At 44.0% G+C, this 25,793-nt stretch overlaps 1 protein-coding gene across 2 annotated transcripts in view; it reads right to left on the reverse strand.

Annotated features, from left to right (window-relative positions):
• ACBD6 (acyl-CoA binding domain containing 6) overlaps positions 1–25,793 on the reverse strand; it is an 80,407-nt gene that overhangs the window by 3,804 nt on the left and 50,810 nt on the right. The window contains exons 7-8 of one of the 2 annotated variants that reach the window (XM_085586720.1): positions 20,664–20,747; positions 702–732 (exon numbers count right to left, since the gene is read on the reverse strand). In XM_085586720.1, coding sequence (XP_085442846.1) covers positions 702–732; positions 20,664–20,747 — 115 coding nt within the window. The remainder of the gene's footprint in view (positions 1–701; positions 733–20,663; positions 20,748–25,793) is intronic. The other variant, XM_021545838.4, reaches the window with a different exon arrangement.

The following is a 25,793-nucleotide window of genomic DNA, read 5'->3' on the forward strand; positions in this document are numbered from 1 at the left end:
TAATAACTGGCTATGTCTTAATTTTGGGAAAAAGATTATGATCCAGATTAAATTGATACTTTTTTCCTATTCCCTGCACATCAGCACCGCACACATCACTTCAATCTCTGCTTTTCTCATTTGGAGATAGAACAATCTTTCAATTAAATCACGTATCTAATTAGCCTGTAATTGTAGGAGGGACACCAACTGTGACTTGCCTCTGCTGCTTTCGGTAGTAGAGAAGCTGCTGCTCTCTCAGCTGTGATCAAACAGGTTTCTCACCAGGACACATGAAGGAGGAGGCCACCTTATCTGTCCCCTTCCCCTGACCTGTGTGACCTGTTAAAACTGGCACAGATCCTCACTGAAGACCAAGAGATTTGGCATCCCCTAACCAGAGCCACTCCCGGGTCTGCAGGTGGCACACCAACATCCTGGAGACACAGAAGTGTACAGGGAAAATCTGCACCATTAATTGAGGGAAAAGGAATGCTTTAAGGTGACACCTGTAGAGGAGAACGAAGGGAGGGCAGCAATCTTCTCCCAAGGCTCCCAACCCTACCATGCTGGGATTTGCTAATGGAGGTGGCCACTGGTTAATCAAATCCAGCCTCCTTGCTCATTTTTCTCCTGGAGTTTGTTTTCTGTGTATAGAACATTTACACCAGCTACAAATCCACACTGCTAAGAAGGAACAGTCAAGCTCAGAGGCAGCTTACCATAATGGAGTGCAGTCTGGCCTTCCCCATCCTGAAAAAGAGAAAGAGACTTGATTTTAGAGGTGCAGGTAACATTGTGGTAATACAAATACATCCCAGTTTTAAATAAATAGGCAGAATCCCAGCAATGTTTTAATTGACCAGACAAACAGCCAGGACACCCAGCTACCTGACAGCTGGGATTTGAATCATCATCCACCATCACTCCCTATTGATGGATAATCAATATCTATCCACCCGTAAGAGTGCGTGGATCACATCATGACGTGAGTATAATTCAGTTCATACTGTTATCACTTCCAGCCCATAAAAATGAAGGATTTCAGTCCTATGGCCTCATTCTGGGATTCTTACTACTTCTGATGCTTTAGTACAAGATGCTTCAGTGCAAACCCAGATTTAGTCAACTACCTAAGAGAAGGATAAAGCGCTGGGATGCTCACACAGCTTAGTGCAGTGAGCTTTTCAGCACATGGGAGCACAGAGGGGAAAAAAACCCCAGCTCCTTCTACCTGAATAAATCTTAGCTCCCTGCCTTCAGAATTTAGGTCTACCCCAACACCCAGGTTAAGTTCTGCCAATTCAGGAAAGGGCAGAGTGCTCAGGGATGAAAGCAAGTTGCCAAACTCATCCTTGTGAAACACCTGCAGCACAAGGGCAAAGCAAAGTGTGTGATTTGTAGGTGTTGGCACACAGCTCCCTGTTCCAGCCAACACTTAAGCCACTGCATCAGCTGCAATGCTTTGGGAAGGGTGTCCCCTTCCCAGACTCCTGTGTCCCCTCCCCAGGCTTTGTCACAGTTGATGCTTCACATCCAGCATTGCAAACCCAGGCACCTCAACCTCACACAGCCTCATCCTGCCACCAGAACAGGTGAAATAACAGAAAGAAAGAATTACTGGCCCCTTTGCTTTCACTATCCCAACCAGGATTAGCCTCTAATTCAGTTCTTTGCCTCCTTAATTTATTTGCATCTGTCTATGGAGACTTAAGTTTTTAATTACCATCATCTTTGGGATTAAGGTGCAAATTCTACAGTTTGCTGTAGATTCTGGAGCAGGTGAAAGAGAAAAGAACAAGACAACAGGTAGAAATTCCACTCATAGCTGGAAGTCTTCTGGTTTCCCAGTGTGCTATTCTGTTTGATATTAAGCCTGTTGAGCTGAGGAATTAGGAATTACTTGTGTTTTGGGATAGGAGGTGCCATGCTTTGCACCAACATGACAACCATGGCAGCAACAGGGATAAAAAGCCAGATATAACAGGCATTTGCTGCCTAAATACCTATTCCATGTCTTTTCCAAGCAAAGGGGTGCGAGGATCAGATTTTTCCTTCCATATGCCACTACGTCCCCTTCATGTTACTCAGAGCAGTGTCTGAAGATGCCTCATTTCAGGAACCTATTTCTGCCCAGACCGTGGGAAGCATAATGCAAATGGGTGTCATTAGATGGTACCACAAACCAAAGAACTGAGGGAATCACAGCCAGCATCCATTGATTATTCCACACTAAGGTAACCAGTGTGAGCCAGTGCCCCTGAGCTCCCCTTAAGCACATGGCTGCTCAGAGGAGTGACAAGGCCAGCACTGACTTCAGCAAAATATGGAGCAGGGCTGGGGAAGGAGAGGCGGGAACGCTCAAATGAGTTATTGGAAAGGCAGGATGTCAAATGTGTGGGCTGGGGGATGGGAATCCAGCTCCCCTCTGCATCACCACCTCCAAGACTGCAGCCAACAAAACCCACAGGTGAATGGGACTTGAGCCATGCAGCAGAAACCCCTTCCCACGGGAGCTCTTTGCTGCAGAACTCCCTATTAAAACAGACAGGACTGCTCCAGGAATCCTATAGACATTTGTTCCTCTTCCAAAGGCCTTCAGAAAGCACTGCTGTTTCAGCAGCTGGCTGGGGATAACAAGGTTTTTTATTTCTCTTAGATGTACTTCCTGGCATCTGCTGGGCTAAGGAGGGAGCGCAGGTCTCGGCATAGGAAATGCATCCCTTTAATCCCAGTGTGGTTTTTAAAAAGAACTATTAATCCAATGTTATGCAAACATGGTTTGCACTTTATTTACGCTGCGGATTTCTCCCCTGCTTTGAGCCTGCCCAATGGCCAAATGCTATTTGTTACACTTCTCAGATGCCGTGCTGTTTGCTTCTATTTCCTCTGTGACAAATTTTAATCCAGGTAAATGGAAAAAGCTCTAGTGTGGTCACTCACTAAAGGCCTTGAAAGCCCTCGGGAAGCTGCTGATCTCAATCCCTCTTTGATTTGGCTTTTTGGAGCACCGTGGCTAATTGCAGCCTGATGTACCCAGATGCTCCAGGTATGGCAGCGCTGAGCCTTCAGAGCAAAATGGTCACACCTGGAGACTAATCAAAGATGGGCTGTGAAAGTCAGGATTACAGCTCCCTTTGTGGGAATTATGTGAAACAAATGTTGCCTGCCAGGCACTGGAAGTGTCTGTTTTGCAATCAAACACCATGTGCAGAAGATGAATCGTAGCCGGTCTTCATGCAAGGAGTATTTCCTGATGTGCAAGAGAAAGGAGAGGTCTCTTTGAGCATCTTATTGTCCTTCTCCTGAGATGTGCCTGTGTTAGGATGGATGATCCCAAACAAGGAATGGGCATGTACAAGCCTCTGTCCTCACCCCATTGGCATCAGCCAGGAACAGGGAATCTGGAGCGCATCCTCTGCAGCCGGGAGATGCCGGCAGTGATCAGATGGATCCTCTCAGCAGATGGACCAAAGAGAAGGTGCTGAGAAGGAAGCTGATGTTGAGTGGGGAAGAGGAGATAGGCAGCTCTAGGCCAACACTGAGGCAGGGTGCCTCTGAGAAGTGCCCCTTCATGCCTCTGTATCAGCTGGGAAAACGTCACTGTCATAGGTTAAAAAGGAGGAAACCTGCTCTGATTCGGTGAACTTCAACACAAAAAAGGCCCAAAGCCAAGCTCAAAGCAGCAATACACCTTCTGTAAAGGCTTGCAAGGCACTGGTAGGTCCTTGTCCCAGAGCCCTTTTAGCAATTCTCCATCTGTAAAAAGGAGGAGCTTGTGGAAATGGCAGAACTCACACAGGCAGAAAGTGACCAGCAGGGAAAGACCATGACACCCCCAAATGTAGGAGTGCTCAGTCCCAGACAACAGCTCTGATTCCAAGATTTCCTCTTGCCTCCTACTACCATGTGCCATCCCTGGTGTCTTCTACAGCTTCCTGGCACATCTGGCCATGTCAGGGTGACAGCTGAGCTGCATGGCCTTTCTGGGAGATGAAAACCCAAATGTCTACCAAACCCATCAAAACAAAGATAATACAAAATCACTGGTACTTCCTACGTGCATGGTCTGTGACAGATGTCACTCAATGAAAATCCAACTACCAGTGGATAACTTATTGGATAACAGGATTTTGTTCTGCTCCTGAGAAATTTAAGCAAGAGAAATGGGAGAAGACGGACCGAGCGCAGATGGACCAACTGTCTTATCTGCTAAGTGCTGCTGTGGCTGCTGCACATGAATTCTGTCTCGTAAGTGATAGGATTATATTGGTGTTGCCATCCTGTGTTCATTCCTTGGGAATTTCTGTTCCCTGCTTAACCTAACACAAGTTGTGGACTGAAGGGCAGAACCTGCTGAGATGCTGTGCACTCTGTAAGACACAATTTGCCATTTCAAGTACACTTTGGCCAGCATCTGACTGTGGTTTCACGGGACAGTTTTAAAACCAGTGCTGTATAAACACTGATAGCTCAGAGTTGCTTCATTCACCCTCCAGGCTGTGTGCAGTGGCAGGGTGGGCTGGAGGGAGATACCACGTCTTCCACCATCTCACATGTTTTGTTCAGCACCAGTGGAGAAAGAGGAAAAACAAATCCATTCTGGTTACCAGGGTAAGTTTTGGTCCAGCCTGACCCCATATTGGGGATGAAGCTGGGGCTGGACCCCCCACACCAGCACAAAGGGGAGCCCACACCTCCTTGAGTGCTGCTCCACATCGAGACCTCACCTCAACACCTTCAGTCACCTCCCCAAGCACAGACAGCAGGAGTGTGAAAAGCACAGCAGGAAACCTCTACACTAATCCTGCACTTTGGAGGGGTAGCACACGTGCTCTTTATTTTAAGGTATTTCCCCCCTATCTTCATTTTTCCCCTTCTGCTCATTTGTGGCACCTTTGAAGGTGCACTGCTCGTTCCCATTGACAGACTGGGAATGCTGGCAGGGATCGCAGGAGATAAGAACGATGAGGTGATAAGAGTGTTTAACAGCACTGGGTCCTGGGCAGCACGATGGGCCAGAGGGAAGATAAATATTTACACTACATCTTTAGAAGGTGAGTGAATAAAAAGGGCCAGAATAATACAGACTCTGAACAAGCACCGATGCTTAGGAGCTGTAATATAAATCTCTGCAGCCTCACGACACACACTCACTCAAGCCAGGGAGATGAAAAATAGCAAGAAAATACTTCCCTCCACTTTTAAAAAGGGTTTTATTTCTCATTTGTTTCTACTTTAGACTTCAACTTCCCAACAATTTACTTTAACCTCATCATCATTCTCTGAAATTTTCTCTCCAGGAAGACTGAGGGTAAGGCTACAACTCAACATACCATTATATTTACATGCTAATACCCACCAATACTAAAACCAGCCAATGGGGAAAATTTAACCAGTCTGAACTCCACCAGATGATTCAACAGGAGACATCCCCATGTGCATCCTTGGCCCCAACTCCAAGGCAGCTCAGGCACTCCCCAAGGATCAACATCGTGGGACAAAGGATACAGAGCAACCTCTGCTAGAAGCAAAACCAAAAAGCATGCGCTGGTCATGAACAACTGTTTTTTGGGGATTGCAAATAACCCAGGCTGACAAGTGCAGGGCATCCTCTTAAGCTTGGTTCCTCAATTAACTCTCCCACCTCCCCTGTGTGTGTGTGTGTGCAGGTTTGGAAGGGATCCCTTTCTTACTAAGCTGTGCCTCTCCAAGAGGTCTCAGCTCTCTCCTCTGCTCATTCCTCCCATTCTGACCATTTCCAGTGCCAGGCAGATATCCCCAAGGATGGAAGGTGCTAGACTGGTTTTTATCATCACCTCTTGGGCCCTTCTCCAGAGCCTACTGCCAGGCTATCATTTGGCCTATCTTCTAAGTGCCTCACAGATAAATTAGATCTGCATAGAGAAGCAATTATTACATTTCTAATGGCATGAACCCTTACAGCACAATCTGCTACTGAAAGGCAAAGAAAATTGCATTAGCTTTTGTTTGATTCAAAATTATGATCAAGGGAAGAGGGATGTTGAAGCCCTTTAAAGCCAAGCCTCTGAGCTGGGGATTTTTCTGTCTGGGGACCTCCCTGCTCATATTCACTGCTGGAGCTCATACTCGTGGTTCATTCAGAGGACTAATTTGGAGAAGCCTCTGCTTACAAAGCTGCAGTTAAAAGGAGATCTAAGAAAGCTCAGAGAGAAGAGGATGCCCAGGAACAACCACTGGCTCCCTCCTGAAGCCTGCATCTGCTAATGCTCCCAAACACCCCCAGCCCGAGGAGTTCAGTGTGCCAGGGTTATGCTAATCCCTCATCGCCCTAGTTTCTAACTGGTGCTGTACCTAAATTTCCAAGTGCAATTTCAGTGGGATTTATCACATCTACTATGATCAGCATGTAGTGCTGCTGGCACAGATACAGGCTCTCAATATCCCACTGCAGACATGGCTGTCATTAATTGCAGAACAAACTGATTTCTGAACCTATGCAGCAGCTCATGCAGCAACACTGAAGCTCTCAGGGATGTTTTGCTGTTGAGCATTTTCAACCCATTTTGCAGCCAGCACTCTGTGCCCAGCTGTGTATTTGGACATATTTATAGGTTATCCAAATAATATTTGCTACTGCCTGTTACTTTCAGCACCAGGCATCTTGCTGCTCATCAAACTGCCAGGAAGCTCAAAAATGTGTTTGGAGAAGTCAATGCCTAAAGCTGTAACAAGTGTCATGGCAAGCCATGATGGCAAATGCCATCCCAAGCTATGGACAGGATGATATTCCAAAGGGCAGGATGCTAAAAAACTCTTCTCAGGGTGCTTCCCTGCCCCCTCCCTGCATAAAAGTTAGTGCTCCTATACTGCTTTATCACTTTAGCATGGCTGAGGCAGATACCTGCTTATTTAAGGGGCAGGATAAATGGGCTGAGACAGCTTTCCCATCCCCAATTCACTAGGGAACGCTTGGAAATTCCACCTGACACGGGACCGCTCTGTGCTCTTAAACAATCTCCCGTCTGATCCGATTGTTCCCCAGTGGGGAGGCAGGCTGCAGCTAGCTCAAGAGTCATTGATTGGATTAACAGCCTAATTCCCAACAGATGAATAGAATACTGATGTCTTGTCAGCCCACATCATAGAAGGAAAACACAATCTGCTTCTACAGCCCCGAAATTTAACCCTTTGCTTCCCTGATCCCCCCTCCTTGGGGCTGGATGCAGGGTCCAGCACTTTCAGCTGGAAATCCTACCTATTTAAATGAGAAAAGATTTATTAACCTTTGGGACACTTTGCCTAATCATCGACATGCCATGAAATCACATGGTATTTTCTGCAAGAAACCCTCTTTTTCACTCTTTCCACACAGAAGAGATTAATACCAGGGACCTTTATTATTTTTTCTCCTCTCTTTTCCACCTGCCAATACAGAGAATGCTGTATGCTTCACAGTAAGCTGCTGAAAATTCATCAGCTCCGTGCCACTTATCCTGAAACATATTGAACGTTTTCTGGGTCTATCATTTGATCAGCAGGATGGATCTGCCTGGAAAGGAACATCCAGCTGTGCTGCAGGAGAGGCATCCCTGCAATGCCCTCTCCCTCCAACAGCTCTTGGCAAACCGTGGGGCAGGGGAATGAAGCTGGGCACATCACTTGTTCTTGGAGAGCTCCTGTTCTCCACCTCCTAATGGAGACACTAATGTTTTCTTACCTCATAGAAAGACTGTGATAAGAAATTAATTGCTACTGGTCAAATGTTCACTACCACAGAAGCAGGACTGTGTGCATATTAAAGAGATTCCCCAAGAAAAAAAATTATTTATGGAGTCCGTGGTACTGTCTGCATTTATTTCCTTTTTCAGGAGATGAGAAGAAATAGAAATCATCTGATTTTAAGGAATTAATTCAAAATGACCATATTTTTTTCTCAGATCACTGGGGTCCATAATGCTGTGTGTTTTTTTTTTATTTTTGCCTTCCAACACTCACCTTTTATGCTTGCATTTACAAAACAGGCAGGTATGTGAGGATGTTACTGTGAGGGTGGGGAGGCCCTGGCACAGTTTTCCCAGAGAAGCTGTGGCTGCCCCATCCCTGGAAGTGCTCCACGCTGGGCTGGATGGGGCTCTGGGCAACCTGGTCTAGTGGGAAGTGTCCTTGCCTATAGCTGGCAGTTGGATCTGTATAGTCTTTAAGGTCCCTTCCAACCCAAACCACTCTAAGATTCTATATATTTTTGAAGATTGCAAGGTGTGCATCACCCAGGGTGATAAGCCAGGTTGTGCTGCTGAAGCAGAAATAAGGTATTTCCAATTTTATTTGGATTTTACAGCTCATGTGCAGAGTGGAAACACTCCCTCCATCACTCTTTAACTGTAAGAAACTAATTAGCCCAGCACTAACATGACCAATAGGAAAGACAGCATGAAAGGATGGAAGTGCACACCCTTTTTCCCCCCTCTTCTATAACCATAGCTGCTAGTCGTGACAATTTTCTAGGCTACAGGGTCTCATAACATTATTATGCACATAATAAACTTGCTAGGAGACTGAATGAAATAAACAGTCCTTCCCTCTCCTGGCTTCCAGTACATCAACCTTACAGACAGTCCTCTCTTCAGAGAGTGTGCCCACAACATGGGCAGTGGGGAGGCATTAATGACAGAGATGCCCTAACCAAAATAATTAGCCAGAGACACTTCATCAACTCAAACAATTCAATTAATGCCCAATTATTAGTATTTTAAAGTGGTTTAAATTATTAGCTCTTTTCTAGGATTTGAAACCATAATGTTTAATTTTCATCCTAGATGTGAATTGTTCCAGAATGGCAATAAATCAATCAATCAATCCAACGAGCTCTGTCCATCTCAACCCCTGTCCTGCAATATGGGTGCATTGGATTCATGAATCCAGGTTAAGGATGGGGACTGGGGCAGTTGTGCCCTGGAACTAGCAGACTGCAGGTTTTATAAATACATACAGAAATAATTAAAATCTAAGGGGTTTAGAAGGGTTAATCTCCTTTAAATAATCTCTGCCACAAAGCCTGTAAAGTCACTGCTGGCATGATGCCCGCGTGGGACCGGCTGTCGGGTATCAGGACAGCACGTGTGGATGGGAGCAGGGAGATTAGGGGGCAGAGGTGGCCCATCAGTGCTGCTGCCCCTCAGATGGCTGCCCCAGGCACTGCAAACCTGCAGGAGCAGGGTTGGATTCAGCACCAACCAGCAAGTCAACATGCCACTTGCTCCACCTGATTAAAGAGAGAGAAGGACGCTTGATTAGGGAGAGCGTTGCTGCCACTGCTTGGTTCACCTCAGCCCGTGCTGACTGCAAGGTAAATGCTGGCTGATATTTATTTAAAGGGATTCAGGGCTTTGGAAGTAACTCCTTTTCCTCTGCAGGCTTGAACCTAAAGCCCTGCATGATGGAAGAGATGTTGCACTTTTAATTGTCAACTAGAATGGCTCAGAGCTGCCACTCTGCCTTTCCAGATGTCCTCTTTGTAGAAACTGGCATTTAAAGCCAACAACTGAGTGACCCAAAGAGAGAAGAAAATCCATAAAAAAGCAGAGAAACCACCCCTGCATGGGCTAAAGCAGTCCCTGTCCCAAACCCACGGGTTTGATTCCCTTGATTTGGGCAAAGGCAGGCTCAGCTGAAATGCCCAGGAATGCCATGGCAGAGCTGGAGCACTGTCAGAGAGGTTGTGTTGTGAGGACAGGCCTGGTTGCAATAAAAGCCAAGTCACAACATGCTGTAGGAGGAGCAGAGGTGTTGCTAACAGCCCAGGGAGCTTTTTCTCCTTCAAGTCAGTGAGGATAAAGACTTTGGAGACTCTTTTGGTGCCATAAACCTTCCTTGGCTTGGTGTGCAAAATCAGCACTTTCCATGTTGAGACATTCTGAAGCATCCTCTGAACTCATTAGATGAGAGCTGGATTTTAATAAGCCCAGCTTGAGAAAGCCTGGGCTAGCAGGGAAGCTGAGTTCCAATGGCACACAGCCCTCAGCACGAAAAGCACATTTTTATCTCTTCTCCTTTAGTGCCAGGAACCTTGCTCAGACATCTCAAAAGCACCTGAGGATAGTGCTGTGCCCTGCAGCCTGCAGACAGCCTTTCCTTTCCAAGCACGCCTGTTCCTTAAGGATGATGACTCCTCTTTGTGGCTAATCTGGAATTAGAGAGGACGTTTGCACACTCACAGCCGTCTGCCAGAGGGGGAAGGCATCAGAGCCTGGATCCTGCCTCGCAGTGGACCACTGCCAGGGAGAAGCCAACTGCATGTGTTGACTTAAGAAGCTCCCATCTCATCACCTCAAAGGGTTGCTGTTTTTGTGACCTCCAGCAGCCTTTTAGCAGCCTCTGTGAATTGCATTAGTAGCTGATTTACCATTTGTTATTTTATAAGGCATGAAGCTGCTCTTTCATTTGCTCATGCACCACCAAGTACAACTACACGTCAGACTGAAAACTCAGTCTGTGATCACTGGGGCTGTTTCCTGATGGAAGAAGGGAGGAATAAATAGTGAGGGGAAAAGGTTTATTAGTACTGCTTATTCACAGTCAGTCAGGTTTTCAAACAGCTATTAATGAAGTGCTGCTACTAAAGAAAGAAAAAAAAATGTCTGGAGAAAACTGCCTCAGGACATCATACTCTATCATAACTGGGATTTCTTGATGCAGCCACAGTGCCATTAAAATACAGCTGAACTAAGTACTTGCAGTTTGGTCTGTCATTAGGTATTTAGTGAGATGCAAAATTGATCTTCACTTTAAAGGGCTCTTTCAAAGTCCAGAGGCAACACTTGCTCTCTTTCTGTGCTGTATAATAGAGGAGTTCCTAATGAAATTCAGCAGGAACTGGAGGCAACCAGGGAAAACCACAGCCAACTTTATAACAGGCAGATTTATGTTCAGGGGTGTCCTGCTCTTCGAATGAGTTATTCTGCACAGGGCAGGGATAACAGGTTCTCCATTCATGGCTTGTACAAGCGTGGCAGAAGGTCAAGTTCCCTGGTGGTGCTGGGTCTGTGCTGAGGGCTGGGGCTGCTGTCACATCTGGGGCTGGGCTGAGCAGCTCCATCCCATTTCCCACTAAAGCAGCCCAGGGAGCCCACTGGGACCAGCTGGGCCTAGAACTGGGCCCAGCCCATTGGAGCAGATGGCAGGTGCTGGTGGTGGCAGCCCAAGTGGGGCAGTGCTGAACCAGTGACCTGGAGGTGAAAGGCTCCATATCTCCCATTATCAATCCCCAGAGCCCCGTCCAGAGTAAGTGTTGATACATTAATCTTTCTGACTGATGGAAGCAAACATTCCACAGGGGAATCTTTATTTATATTGAGCCCAAATCACACTTAAAAACATAAAGTTAAGGGCAGGCTTAGGTTTCAGCCTTCCATCAGAAACGTTCCTAGTTAATGCCACCCTTTTTCCCTTCCACGTACCAAATTCAAAGAGCACGTCATCATGCATTAGTCTGAGCACAGCCCCAGTGTGGATGGCTGCAGTAAATAATAAACTGGTGTTTGTGTTTCCTGCTGTGCATGCTGTCCTCCTAAATAGTTTAATAAAAGAGGAGTGTATTTCCAAGCACTGCTGGAGTGCCTCGATGAAGCATGTGGTGTAGGATAAATACCTCCACATCAGGACACTTTTCAAAGCCATCAGGCAGAAGGGTCAGTCTGTTGTGGGTTTTTTTAAAACTGCACAAGCTAATGCTTTAAGAGTGTCTTGATGGAATCAGGGAAATTGGATTGTCCCCCCATTTGCTGGCCTAAAACAAGCCTTTTTTTATTTATCCCATTAGAGGAACACAAGAGAAACCTTTTAAATGTCACTAAAATTTTCCCTGCATTGCAAAACCCAGTCAAAAGGGTTTTAATTTTCCCTGAGACCTCTTAAGTAATGCAGTATGTCAAGATTTAATACCTTGTGTGCAGGGGATTGTCTGTATTCTGTGCTGTTTCACCAGGGTGACTCCATAGGGTCGGTCCTGGTCACTGGATTTGGTCCCTGTCAGCACTGAGCTGCTCCAGCAGCCCACACCACTTCAGATCAGGTCTGCTGAACAAAAGGCAAGTGAAAATGAGATGAAGCTTTCCCTGGACTAGTCTGAGACTACCAAAAATTCAGCAGCGCTGCTCACTCTCCAGTGATTTGGTTTTTTGAGTTGGGACTCTCAGGTTTTGGAAAAGCCTGTCATTTTTAGGTTTTATTCACTTCTTTATAGGAGAGCCAGGGAGAATTGTCAAGAAGTGCTTTTGTACATAAGGCTCTACATTCCCCTGGGATATTGAAGAAGACAATCAGGGCAATATCACAAGCAGAGCCCAGGATTGTAAACTGGCAGTGCACAACACACTAAAGCACATTGGTTAGAGATGGCAACAGGACCACAACACCTTTGAAGGCTGGGCTGGTGCCTGTGCTGTCCCAAGGGCTGAGGGCATTAATGCCAAAACAGCTTCTCAGAGCCCCTTGGTGCTCATCCCACTGTCAGCCAGCCTGGGAGTTATGGGTGATCTGACCTCCCAAAGTAATCCCAACTAGTAAAATCTGCTACTAAAACACACCATTATTTGCTCCTGTGGGATATGGGAGTTCTCTATCCACGCTTCTTTTTGCAGACAGTGAACACGTCACACCACAGTGAAAGAGGACCTGGGATGCCAAATCATTTTGGGCTGAGTGTGTAATTCTCCCCCACCAGCCTGGTTTTGCAGAGAAAAGAGGAATTGGAGGACAATGAGCATCCAAGCTGGGGTATGTGAGCCTCCAGTCTCTTGTTCCAGAATTCACAGAGGTGCACTGAGAGCTGGGAAAGGTGAAGAGCCCAGGAGATCGAGCAAGAGGAGGCATATCCCAGCCTCTCAAACAGTCCCAACAAAACCCAGCCCTGAGACCAAGACACTGCCTACTGATCTTCCCTGTAGGGCTTCATAATCTATTTTACAAAATGTCAAAAATCCAGCATGAAAATTGAAAAAAAAAAAAAAGGGGGTAGGGAGTAAAAGAAAAAAAAGCCAGACTGGCTGGTTATTGGACCAAGGGCTGTGTTAAAAGGATCAGGAGGTGGTGGGCCAAGCAGTGGGGGAGGGAATGGGATAAAGTAGTGGGTCTAATCAAATCAGTTGAAAAAGCTGCAGGCTCTCCGAGTTAACCTTGCCAATCAGGGAGGAGCGGGAGCATGTCTGCGCACACTAAAGCGGGAGCGCGTCCTTGAACCCGCGCGTTCTGTCCTCCCCAGCCCACGCACCCACACCCTGGGCAGGCAGCATCCGAAAAACCCAGGATTAGGCTCCTTCCTCAGCCTTGCTCAAGTGGAAATCAGCACTGCAAAGGCAGCTCAGATGCTGCCCTGTGATTAGAGGTGAGCCCATGGGATTAAGCCGGCAAGAGGTGGAGAAATGTTAAAAAACAAACAAACCAAAAAGCAAGGAACAAAAGGAGAAGCCCTCCTATTGACAAATGCTGTTGCATTGAGCCTGGCAGCTGTGAGAGGCATTACTAACCTTTGCTAATGACTAAGGGCACTGAAGTCTCTTTAAAATAAATATTCACTAGGAATTACACGGGTAATCTAAAGGGATTATCCTGCTGCCTTAACAGGTCCATAACCTAAACATTAAATGGTCTACACAAGTGTTTGCATTAATTTTGACCCAAATCAACCCTTCTGCTAAAAGCTTTGGAAAGCCAGATTAAATTTTGGAAATCACAGGTCTGCTCTGAGTTAGCTTTCTTATAAACTCCTCCAGATCCTCTGCTTTCTGAAGGAAAAAGAAGGCTGAGCTCTTGGAAGCCAGGAGCCTGCCAGCAGCCAGGGAAAGGCTTTAGCAGAAACACGCTCAGAACATGAAGCATCAAGCACAAATCCAGTCTGCCACAAAATCCAGTCCCTGTGGTAAAAGTTTTGTGTTCAGAGTCTTGGCTCCAGCCTGTCTTCCCTGGGGAAACAGGGAATGCCCAGCAAGGGGAGAAGGAGCTCTGCTGTAAAGAATGGGACAAACTGTGCCTCAGTTTCCCCACCTGTAAAATGTCATGTGCCTTCCATCTGGGGCACTCGTCCCTGTGCCTCAAACTCCTGGAGGGCAATTTCTGCTGGATCAGGGCTTTGTGTTTGAGTGAGGCTCAGCAGCTCATTTGCAGGGAGGTCAGGACAGCAGGAATTGAGGCCAGAGGGACTGAATGATGAGCTGAGAGCAGCTCCTATGCACCAGGTAAAGCTCCTGAGAATAACTTCATTGTCTGTGCCTGAAAAAGTACAGTCTACAAACACACAGATGCCTTAAAGACACCTACACAACACCTAAATTGCATTTGAATCCAAAGGTCCTATGAGACAGAAAGAGGGAATAAATAAAAGTACATCAATGATTCCTCCCAGCAGGCATTTCAGACCCAGAGCTGGATAAAGAACCCAGGGTCTTCCTCATTTCCCAGTCTTGTAGAAAATTAAGGAAAGTGAGAGACATGATCAGGATGTTTGAAGCACAAAAATATGCCACACCAATGGATCTGAAGTGCTTGTGGTCCTTCTGGGTCCTCTGTACAGCACAGTGTAAAGAAGAAGCCAACACAATGGGAAGGTGGCAGGGAAAACAGTCCAGAAAAAGCTCAACTTTTAAAAAGCTCGCTATTACTGATGAAGGGAAGAAAAACATGTGGAAGTTTAATATTTTCTAAAGACTTTTTTCAGAAGGTCCTACCTGTTTATTTTAAGTTAGAAAAAGCCACAAAACCACAATACCATGAAAATCTAACCTGGTAAAACCTAATTTCACAGGAAATTTTCTTTGAAAGCCGTGGCAATACAAGTGGAAGTGTTGTCTGAAGGCAGTATGGAAGAGTCCTCTAATAGCAGCATTTTAAACTCAAATGCCAGGCAAACAGTAAGAGCAGGTGAAGCCACTTTTACACACCCTCAAGTGAAAAATCATCCCACTAAATGAGATTTCTTCCCACTGAAATACCTATTTTTATGAACTCCTGAATATATGCTAGAAAAAAAATTAACAGATAAAACCATCTTCTGTCTTTAAAGAAGATGAATTCTCTCCCTTACTTTTTAAGTAAACAAATAACCTCAAAGTTTTCTTTATGTGCCAGGAACAAATGATAAACATCCTCCTCACTGAGGAGACCTGAAATGTTTAACAGGGATCCAGAGGACCTGCAGAGCACTGTGGGCTTAAAATTGGCAGGAATCACATTCAGGTGTCTGTGAGCAGGGAAAACTTGTGGGACTGACAAATATTTACTGGTTTGTGCTGCAGCCACCAAGGGTGTGAGTGGAAGGGGAGAGATTTTAGCAATCGCTTCTGCTGCAGCTTTTCTCAAATCAACAAGAAGGCTCCCAGACACGTTAAATATGGATATTCAACTATCAGCTGATTCTAGAAAAGCTCCATCAGAAAGCCATCAATCAGTCCAGGAAAACTCACCCTGAGCACATCCTGGTCATGCCACAAAACCTGCCAGCACCTAAAGCAGACTGGAAATGATGGCTCAAGAGCTCCAGTTTGTACTGAATGCAGCAGCCCTGGACACCTAATTCCATCTACTAAGAGTTTATGCAAGTAAAACCCTTCTGTGGGCTGCATCAATATCTGATGCCTAATGAATACTAAACTTGGATCTACAAATGTCCTGATCACTCTGTTTCTCTGGGTTGATACAGGCAGCAAAGTTGGGAAAAGCTGGGTAATATCTGGAAACTTTCATTTTCTTCCCAGGACACCCAAGGTTTCCTAGGGAAAATGGGTGATTATTGACTTTGACTTCCCTGCCTCATGAAACATTTTCTACAAAACTTCAAGTCTTGTAACCAGGACTTGTAGTTCCCACACTCCTTTTGCTATTCTATTAATTGTTCTGCAAAACATCTTGTGACCCTGTGAAGGGAGAAGTCCCCAAGTCCCTGTGATTTTTATGCAGTTGTAGCTCTCATCAGAGCAACTGTGCAACAGCATAAAATTCAAAGATAGACAGCTTCCTTGGGTGGCTTTTCACACCTTGAGTGCTCAGGAGACAATACCCTTCTCTGAGAGGAGGCACAGTACTGGGGAGAGATGGTACATATTAATTTCTAAAAGAGGATTTTGATCATGCAACGTCCTCTGCAGTCGCACAGAATTTAATCTCATTGCTGACAGTGGGTGATGGGGGAGCATGTTAAGTGGAAAAGTTGTATTCAAGACCTTCTTGCAGATATGTGCTACAAGCAGTCCCTTGGGAGGAAGAAAATGACCCAAACCTGTCTCTGTGGCTGCTGACCACCCTGGCCTGGGCCCCATCCATTCACAGAGCAGAAATTCAGGCACACTCCCAAAGTTCTGCACAAGGTTCAAGTACACGTGGTAATACAGTTAGCATTTATCAAGCCTTACTTTACAAATATTGATTTATTAATCTAGGCAAGACCCAGGGATATACACACATAGTATTCCCATGTTGGTTACAGAAACTGAGACACACAAAAAACCCCCACTGTCTGACTTGCTCAAGGTCAAACGAGGAAAAGCACCCACAGCCAGGATTAGTTTTGGGATGCTGAGCTCCCAGCGCTGTGCTGTGACTGTCAGGACACACTGTCCTTTCCCACACAAAGTCTTCCCTCTTCTAACATCTAGCTTCACCTAAATCTACATTGAAGGACACTCTCACTTTCGGAAGCAAACATTGAAGCTGAAAAGCAAAAGCTGAGAACTCAGACTCCCAGCTGCTACGGGAGAGACACCATGGCTGTGCTTTTGCACAGCTGTCTTCAGTCTTCTTCCTCCTCTGCTTGCAGGCAGCTTAACCACTCCTGGTCAATGAAACAATTAAGTGTTAAAGACATAAATCCCAAAGGAATTAATATAATTTATTTCACCAGTTTTTAATGGTGTTTGTACTTGGAATTTGTACAAACTTAAAGTTTGTATGTGGAATCATGAAACAATTCTTTTTTAGAGGCTTCCATGAGAGCAAAGAATGCTGGTGGCAATCAGTGCCTAGGATGGGTGAAATCCAATGCTTTTTTTGTCTCCCTAGAATAAGAAATACTTCCCTAATAGATTCAAAGTTAGGGCACCCCAAATGATGACCCAACCCAATTCCATAAAATCCATACATTCAGTGGAAAAGGATGTGTGCTTTCAAGCAGCACATATTTGACAGCTACTTTCTAAAGCAAGTCAAATGACTGACCAGGTAAGGCACCCTAAGCATTCTTTTGAGGTATTAGACTAGCTTTGGACTTCTAATGGATAAAAATTAAGTATGAGACAACAACAGATCTACTGGCTTTAAAATACTGAGGAATTGGAAAGAATGACCATACGCTTTTGTATACAAGAGCCTTTCCTGCAGTGTGGGAGAACTGTAAAAAGTTAAAGCATTTGAGTGATAAATACAGACTAAATCTGAAGGAATGGCTTTTAGAAGACAAGGAATTAGGCGAATCCTGCAGAACCCTGCAGGAAAGTCAAGGTAAGGCTCTAGGCACAATTCTCTGTGATTTATGCTGCTGAAGGCACGGGATGTTCTGTCCACTCTCAGCTGGCCTGGAACATGGGAAACGTTGCTGCTCAGCCAGCCAAAGTCCAGCCCAAAGTCTCAGGGTAGACAACAGACAGCACGAAAAAAGAGGATACAACTTTATCCAACACTGAATGCTTAATGATAGAATCAAGGCCTTTCTCCAGCTACTTTTCCTCCTGAAATCCTTGATTTTTGTTAACAAAACCTGAGGAAAGTTGACTACCTGAATGTGCCGGACATAGTCTCCTTTAAGTAGTAAGTAATTAATAAATACAAAGAAAATTCTATCTAGTTCTTCCTTTCAAAAAGACACCATACTTAAGATGTGATTTTAATTTATTTTCAAGAAGCATTTTAAAATTTCCTTGTAAAAATTTTTTAAAATTAAATTCTAATTCTATTCAGATGTACTTGAGCATAAGACAAAACAAAAAACCTAATAGTCTAACAGAGAAGAAATGTCTTATTTGCTGTTTTTTATCCTGATTAAAGTGTAAAAATTAAGAATCTTAATAGACTAGGTTAAACTACATAATTAAGCAAACACGGGCAGACATTGTGTACCTGATTAGCAAATGAAGAATTACATTTACTATAAAGGTTATGTTTAGCTGCAAATGAACACATTTTAATGACTACTAACCAATGAAAATCAACCTTTCCTTAGAAAAATAAGCAAGAACTAGATATAAATTGATTATTAAATCAATTAAGTCAATCTTAACCTGCCAGAATCTCCCTCATTAGAGTCACTGTTGGATGTAGAGCTGCTGCTCTATGGTATGGCCACACAGGCAAACACAAAATGATGCAGTGCCAAAGGTACAATCATACACAGCCCCTTCCCAGCACATTCACCCCAAATGACACCTCAGGCTCCCAAACTAAGCATATCCACTAATGCACGGAGCCTATTAATTTGTCCTATTTTCCTCTATTAAAAGAACAGAAAAAAAAATAAAGTAGGTCCCTGTAAGAGCCTGAACCATTTTGAGAATCTGGTGAAACCTGATTGACTTTTTATTTCTTAGGAAAAAAAGTGTTTAAATGTAAAGCAACTGGTTGCAGCATTGTGGGATTAGTTGGATGAATCCTTCTGTGGACATAATCAGCTTAATGGCAACAAAGATCACAGTGCAGTTAGTGCAGCTGTGACATTTCACCAAAGTGGAAGGTTTGCACCAGGCTGAAACAGTCCCTTTTTATTTCCAGCCTCTTTTATTTCCAGCCTCTTTCCCTCTCTCTCTCTCTCTCTCTCTCTCTGCAGTCAACATCCCATCATCTCCATTAGCATGAGAGAATTAAGGAGGGAAATGGGTAGGGTGGAGCAATTTACGTCTGTGGGTCAGCATACTTACACAGCGTCATATAATTCAATTAAATGGACAAATAAAGTGGTGCTAGTTGTTTTCCAAACTCAGGTTAATTTTAACTTAATTCCCACACTGCTGTGGGCCAAAGGGCTGTCTGAGGCTGCCTTACACATGGCTAAATGGACAGCTGGCTGCCATGGAACAGACATGCTCTTAAGAGCATCCTTACTCTCAGGATATTCTTAGTATCCTCATCTTCCCACAAAACCCCTAAACTTTAGACTGAAACTGAAGACTTTACTCCCCTAATTACAGCTCTATTTGCACTAGCAAATTAATTGCTTTATATTATACATTCTGTCACTGTTATATTGCAAAAACGCTCCAAACAGTAGAACATAATAGATGTGAGATTTTAGCTTGTCCTACAAGAAATTAAGAAATGCTATTTTCTACACTTCCTAAATTAAGACTTCCATCATTTAATCCCCTGATACGCCTATCACAGACAGTATTAATACTTACAAAAAAGAAACAACTAAATCCTAATTTATTGATCACTAACTACTCTCTTTATGGGTTTTGCTTCCTCCAGGAAAAATCCCCTGAGATGCAGGTGAATGCACTAATGACTGAAAACCACTGAGGATAAATAAAGAAGAGCCACAAATCTATTCTATGGAGGACAGTGATGGACATGTTGCTAAGCAGGAGCACCTTAAGAACAAGCTGTAGAGCTTGCTAAGCTTCTTCCCTCTCAGTTGGTACCACTCAGGCCCATGCAGCTGCACTATGGAACCAGACCTGTGAAGGAGAACTAATTTCCATTTCCAGAATAAAGACCTTTTTGAGTACCATAATGTTTTGAAGCCCTTAAAATAAATCAGTGCTTGAAGATCCACTGCACTTTCCATAAATAATGCAAGCGTTCCTCCTCTGCCTCGGCCAAAATTTCCTGCCTCCAAAACGTCAGTGCAACACCCTGCTGTCAACTTCTCCACCAGGAATACTTGCACTTCAGCACTTCTGCATGGATATAATTTGTAAAGTGCTAGGCAAATAAGCACACTCTGAATTGGGAAATGTTCTTGACAGACTACCTGGCACAAAGCTTTCAAGCCCACCAGGAATGTCGGGAGGCCAGAGCTGCACGTGTCAAGTCCATCACCTTAGGAGGCTTTCAAAGTTTTGCTTTTTGTGATGCTACAAAATACATCTCCACAGCCATTATATGAATTAGTTGGAAAGGGGTAGGGGGGGAAGAAGGAGTAGCTAAGAACAGCAATCCACCCTGTGAGGACATTTAGAGGCATCTGGCTCGGAGATATTAAGAAAGGAAGGAAAAATTAATCATGCCGGCTGGGAAAAAAAGCCTGGCATCAGCACAGCCACCTTGTCATAAGGCAGATATTAATAATGTGAACCCCCAGGGAACACTCAGACATCTGAAAGATCCACTTGTTGGCTCTCACTGAGCAGGCAGGTTTAACTGATGTCTCTTTGAAGCCTTCTGAATCTTATGCTAAAACACTGCTTAGGATTTTTCTTTTATTTTTTTTTTTTAAGCAGAAAAGAACCCTAAGTGCTAAAGATCAGATATTTCCTACATTCCTCTCTTTTTCCTAAATGGTATTGAAGAGACAACACCTAACATTTTGTAGACGTATAGCTATGAAGAACATGGGAGAGAAATGGAGGTGAAAACTGGTTGAGTGTTTTGAAAAGAGAAGAAGCAAAAAGGCTCTTGCTGGAACAAGAAAAACCACACCTGGCCAGGACACCACAATTTAGATACTGGATTAAATTAGGGTAGGATATAAATCAGTGGCAGTAAAAATAACTAGAACACACCTTTTCAAGAGAATTTCTTAAGCCAACAGAACAGGGTGAAACCCTTCTCTTTTGTGCCTTATTACTTCTCCACAGCAGCATTTCCTGAAAGCCAACATGATGAAAGAACTACTGATCTGCCCAGATTTTTGCTAAAAGCACACCAGGCACCCCCATAATTGTATTTCTGATTTTTTGGATCACCTGTGATTTGCTCCAACTCCAGATTCCTAGGACACACACCCGAGCCTTTAGAGTGTAGCACCAGCTACAAACCAAGTGTCTCAAAGACCAAATGATGATAAAAAAGATGTTTCTATGCTACCTGATGATGCAGGAGATGCTACCGTGAAGCTATCAAGCAGCCACATCAAACAAGATGGGTTGTGGTTGGCAAATCTAGAAAGACAATTCCCCCAGTTTGGGAATAGTGCTCAGAAATTCTTTGTTTAGAAACAGCCAAACTCCTGTGTTTAACTGGAAGCTGGTGTCCTGGAGACCAGAACTCTACCAGCTGTTTTCAGTAGCTGGGCACAAGACTGAAAGCGTCATCCATCCAGAAATGAGTGCCATTGTCTGCTTGAGCCAGAACCAATTTTGCAGCTGGGTGACTGTTTTTAAACCACCCTATCCCAGAAGGAAATATTTTCTGCATGGGGTACAGCTGTGATACATTCCTGTGCAAATGAAGCAATTTTCTCTTTTTCTCTATGAAAAATCTCCCATTTCTTCTCCATCACTAATTCTTCCTCCCAGTGGACCTGGTAAAATGCAGCACTTGCAGGGTTTTTTTTTTTAACTGATCCTAGCAAGGGACACACTCAGCCCTAGGACACATGCCAGTAAAAGTCCCATTGATTTAAGGGAAGAATTCACGTGTTTATCCTTTGCCAGAAGTCCTCAGTAATGACACCTTCCCATCCTTTAAATCCTCAGGAAGACTCCTTCTGCCATGACCCTCCGTGTCACCGCTGTCTGGCATCGCTTGGGGAAGCCATGAGCCAAGAATACCATTTTTCTGCTGATCTCTGTTTTGTTCTCTTCCTTCCATTCACTCAGTCTTTCCATTTGCACTACCTGTGGCACTGTATCTGATGCCAAGATCATCTCTTTGGGATAGGGATGGTCTTTGCTCTTGCTTAATGCCTTGACTTAAAATTTAAATAGGAACAAGAGGAACAGTTGGACTGACAGGCAAAAAAAGGATAATTTAAAATCCACGTCTAAATGACTAGATTATATAATCTTCCATTTTTGTCTCAATACACATTGATAACCTTTACATTATGGTTTATCCCAGCTGACTGGGCTTAGCAAGTTGTTTCTTTCCAGATGGTGAGAGCAAACTGACCACATCCACACTTAACTTTTCCTTTTGAGAGGGACAATGAATAATTTAAAGTCACCACAGCTCTGAGTTTTCCTGCTGCTGTGAAAGATCCAGATCAAAACTGCCTCCAAGGTTTAAATTAACCTCTTTTACTCTGCAATTAGTGCTGGAGGTAAGGGTGTATGTGATCACTTCCCATCACTTCAAAAACAAGCCCTTGGTCATTAAGCTGTGAAAAATGGATCATTTGCAATTGCTGAGCCGTAAATTTACAAATCTCTTCTGAGTATGACCACTGGAATTCAAAGTGTAATGCCCAATTTCATACCACTTCAGAAGCCAAATTACCATGTAATCTGTGAGCACTGCTTCAAAATATCCCTACAATAGCAGCAGGAATAGGACATCACAGAGAAGGGAACCAGGCAGCTTTGGCAGATCTGACTTCTGATTCAGATTTCATCTGCGCAGTCCAAACGTGATTAAAATTTGAGTTAAAAAAAAAACCAAAACAACCAAACTAAAAGAAAATAAGAGTAAATTTAGATTTCCTGAACACAGGTAACCTGGCCTCTGGCTGAGTCCCAGCACACATGTCAAAGTTTCTTTGGAGCATGTTCCAGCCTATTGCTTTCTGAAGTACTCTGCTTGTCTTCCTTTTGTGTTAGATAAAGTCAACCAGCCCAAACTCCTCCCTTCCTGTTTTGCTCATTAATCCCTACCTGGATTTGAGAGCTGTCCTGAGAGACTTTTTCATCCAGTCACCAAGCCAAGGAAGGAAAATGCCCACAGTCTGAGCTGGGGCTTTCCTCCTCTTCCAGCACCTCATACCCACACAAAGCTCATCAGCAACTGTGCTCAGCCTTGCTGCCAGCAGCAGGGACATGTGGGGTTTGCTCCACCAGACCTCCAACCCAATCCTGGACAAGAAAAACCTTCAACTTTATTCCCAGTATTTCCCCCTACCTCACAAAAATACTGCTGGATATACAGTAAAGGCAGGAAATATAACAGGGAGGGGGGAAAAAAGCAATTAAAATAAATTTGCAAACCATTGTGCTAGAGCATCTCGTTTAAAGCAGCCACTTTTTATCTGCAGGGCAAGTTAATTGCAGTACTATCGTGGCAGTAACATTGTGCATCATAGAAAGTGACAAAAATTTTAAGGGTATTTATTGTGAGGATACTAAATTCAGGACTGTACCCCACAAATTAATTTACAAGGGTGGCAGAAGTCAGCTGGCTAGAGCTGCTATTGCTAATAGCTAGAAAAGACCCACTTAATCACTTTGCATTTTTATTTGCAGAAGATAAAGAAACATTTCTTTCACTAATAGTTTCATGCTTGTTTCATCTCATTTTATCCGGACTGCAGGATCTGTTTAATTTCATTTCATCAGTTTTCTAAGGTTCTTAAAAGTACCATATTTTTATAATCTTGTTATATCCGTGAGATAAAAAACGATTATTTGCCCCACCATTTCCCAAATGGGAAACCATGGCAGAAAGGAATCAAGTGACTTGTTCAAGGTCACGCTGGGATTCTGTAGCAAAACTGGAGAATTAGAAACCTAAACTTGACTCTGAAATGAGACATAAACAGAATTTCTTCACTGAATCCACAGATATTTTACAGATCTGGACATCTACTGCTATGTTTTTTAATAACCTATATAACTGTGGAAACCCAGCTCTGAATGGACAGATCTTGTCATTTCTCTCAAATTAAAAAAAAACCAAAGCAAATTCTCTCACCTGCATCACAGGTGTGGCTCTATAAAGAGGAAAAAATGGTATTGTTCATATTCTAAATTATTTTCCTCCTAAACCTTAGAAGAACCATGGCTCAAACTAATGTGCAATTTTAAAGTTCTGTATATTCAAGATGCATGGCTCACGAGATCTTGCTGTTAGTCATGAATTGTTCAGTACTTGGATTTTTCTGTTAGTTTTTATATACAGCAAAATATATCACTTAACCCCTTCTCCCCTTGATAACAGTTGCCAGCACAGTTTTGCTTGCAGTGTTTAACAGCCTCAGGAACTTTTTGCTCTTGTACAGGCTGGGCAGGAATGAAACAGGAGCACACAAACAACCCAAGAATCTGGAGAGTCAAACCACCAGCTTGGAAGGAGGAGGTTGTGCCATGGACGGGACATGAATGAGATAATTTGTATATAGTAGAATAGCAAGTAGTAGATAATAACAGTAGTATATAGTAAAAGCAAGTGTATATGTGTGTGTAAATATATATAGTATATAAATATATATATATAAAAATATATATATAACAGCCACCTTGTTCACTGTATTCTGTCCACACAAAGCAAATGTCCTGCAGTAGAAAACAAGAGGTGCTTCCCAAAGACAGTTTCAAAAGGGTGTGAAGGTACAGAAGTACCATTTATACACCCAGAAAATGCAACAGTTGCTCATCACATTAAAACCTGACACCTCACCAGCCAAGGCTTTTGCCCTACACCTTGAAACCTGACCTGTGGAGACAAAGAGATCTTCTGAACATTTCTGGCAAGCTGGACAAGAAGAGATGCTTTAGCCTCATGCAGTGTTAATGGGAGGAGCAGGTGTGTCAAACCAAGTCCCTGGCTGGGTCCAAGCTGCGGTTTCCATCTCTCTTCCAAGCTGTGTTGAAGTGCATTGGCAGAACAACATCCATCTGGGATGTATTGAGTGCTGACCACAGCAGGATTTGTCCTCTGCAAAGAGGATATGAGCAGAACACTCCAATCTGCATAAACGTCGCATTAATAATGCCTAGGTGAAGATTGCATTTTAATTCTGAACTCCAGCTGAAGGACCTGCTTGATTCAAAGTTCAGAGAAGCTTCTTCAGCTGCTGGTATTGATGAGTATTTCAGTGCCCACTCCCAGGGAAAGCTGTGTGCCCAGTGCAAGGCCACAGGTCCCAGGCAGAATGTCAGGCTTCCTCTCTGGTTTAGGAGTTCAGGTAACACCCAAATTCATGCTTGGGCAAGGGCTTGGGAAACCAGCCATCCTTAGCACATGCAACCCCTTGGAACAGAACATTTTGGAGGTCACAGCAGACACTGGATGCTCTTCTGAAGAACAGGCAACACCACATCTGCCCCTGCTGTTTTCTCACACGCTACAAGCCCAACTTAATGATTATTTACACTTCCCTCTTCCAATCTTCCTCTGTCCTCCTATGTAAATGCACTATAAATACAGACTTGGCATAAAGCCCATCCATCCATGGTTCAGCTTCCCCTGATCCGAAAGGTCTTTTTCTGAACAAAATGTGATTTAGCTCCAAGTTCTTGTAAGCCTGAGCAACTTCTTTCAGCCTCCATCAGCACTAATGTGACACTTGCCCTTGTGCTACTGATGAGCCACCTGTACCTTGAGAAATCAAATTTCAGCATGACTCACATGGACTTCTGCATGGACACCATTCTCCTGAGGGTCCCATGAGTCCTTCAAGAGTTGTTTGGGGTTTTGGAGGGAACAGTGGCAAAAGTCACCCTCCACTGTACATGCCATAGGACTTTGCCCTGAACAAGACCAAGACCTCTGGCCAGTGTCAGATAATCCGTCACTATAAGCTACTTGCATCCAAGCCAGATATTTATTGCTATTGATCTGCCTGGTCCCAGAGAAAGACTTTTGTTCTTCCAACCCAGGACTTTGACCTCAATTAAGTTATGAATTTCAATCCGATAGACTGCTCCACTTACCCTGCTGCTCTCCCTGACTGGATTAATTAGAATTAGCTAGGCTGGGAGTCACCCCGAGCTCCTCATGGATCATGTTATTTTAATAATAAATAAAGAGACAGCAGT

The sequence above is a fragment of the Lonchura striata genome, chromosome 8 (genome assembly GCF_050655825.1).
Source record: "Lonchura striata isolate lonStrDom1 chromosome 8, ASM5065582v1, whole genome shotgun sequence".
Taxonomy (NCBI): domain Eukaryota; kingdom Metazoa; phylum Chordata; class Aves; order Passeriformes; family Estrildidae; genus Lonchura; species Lonchura striata.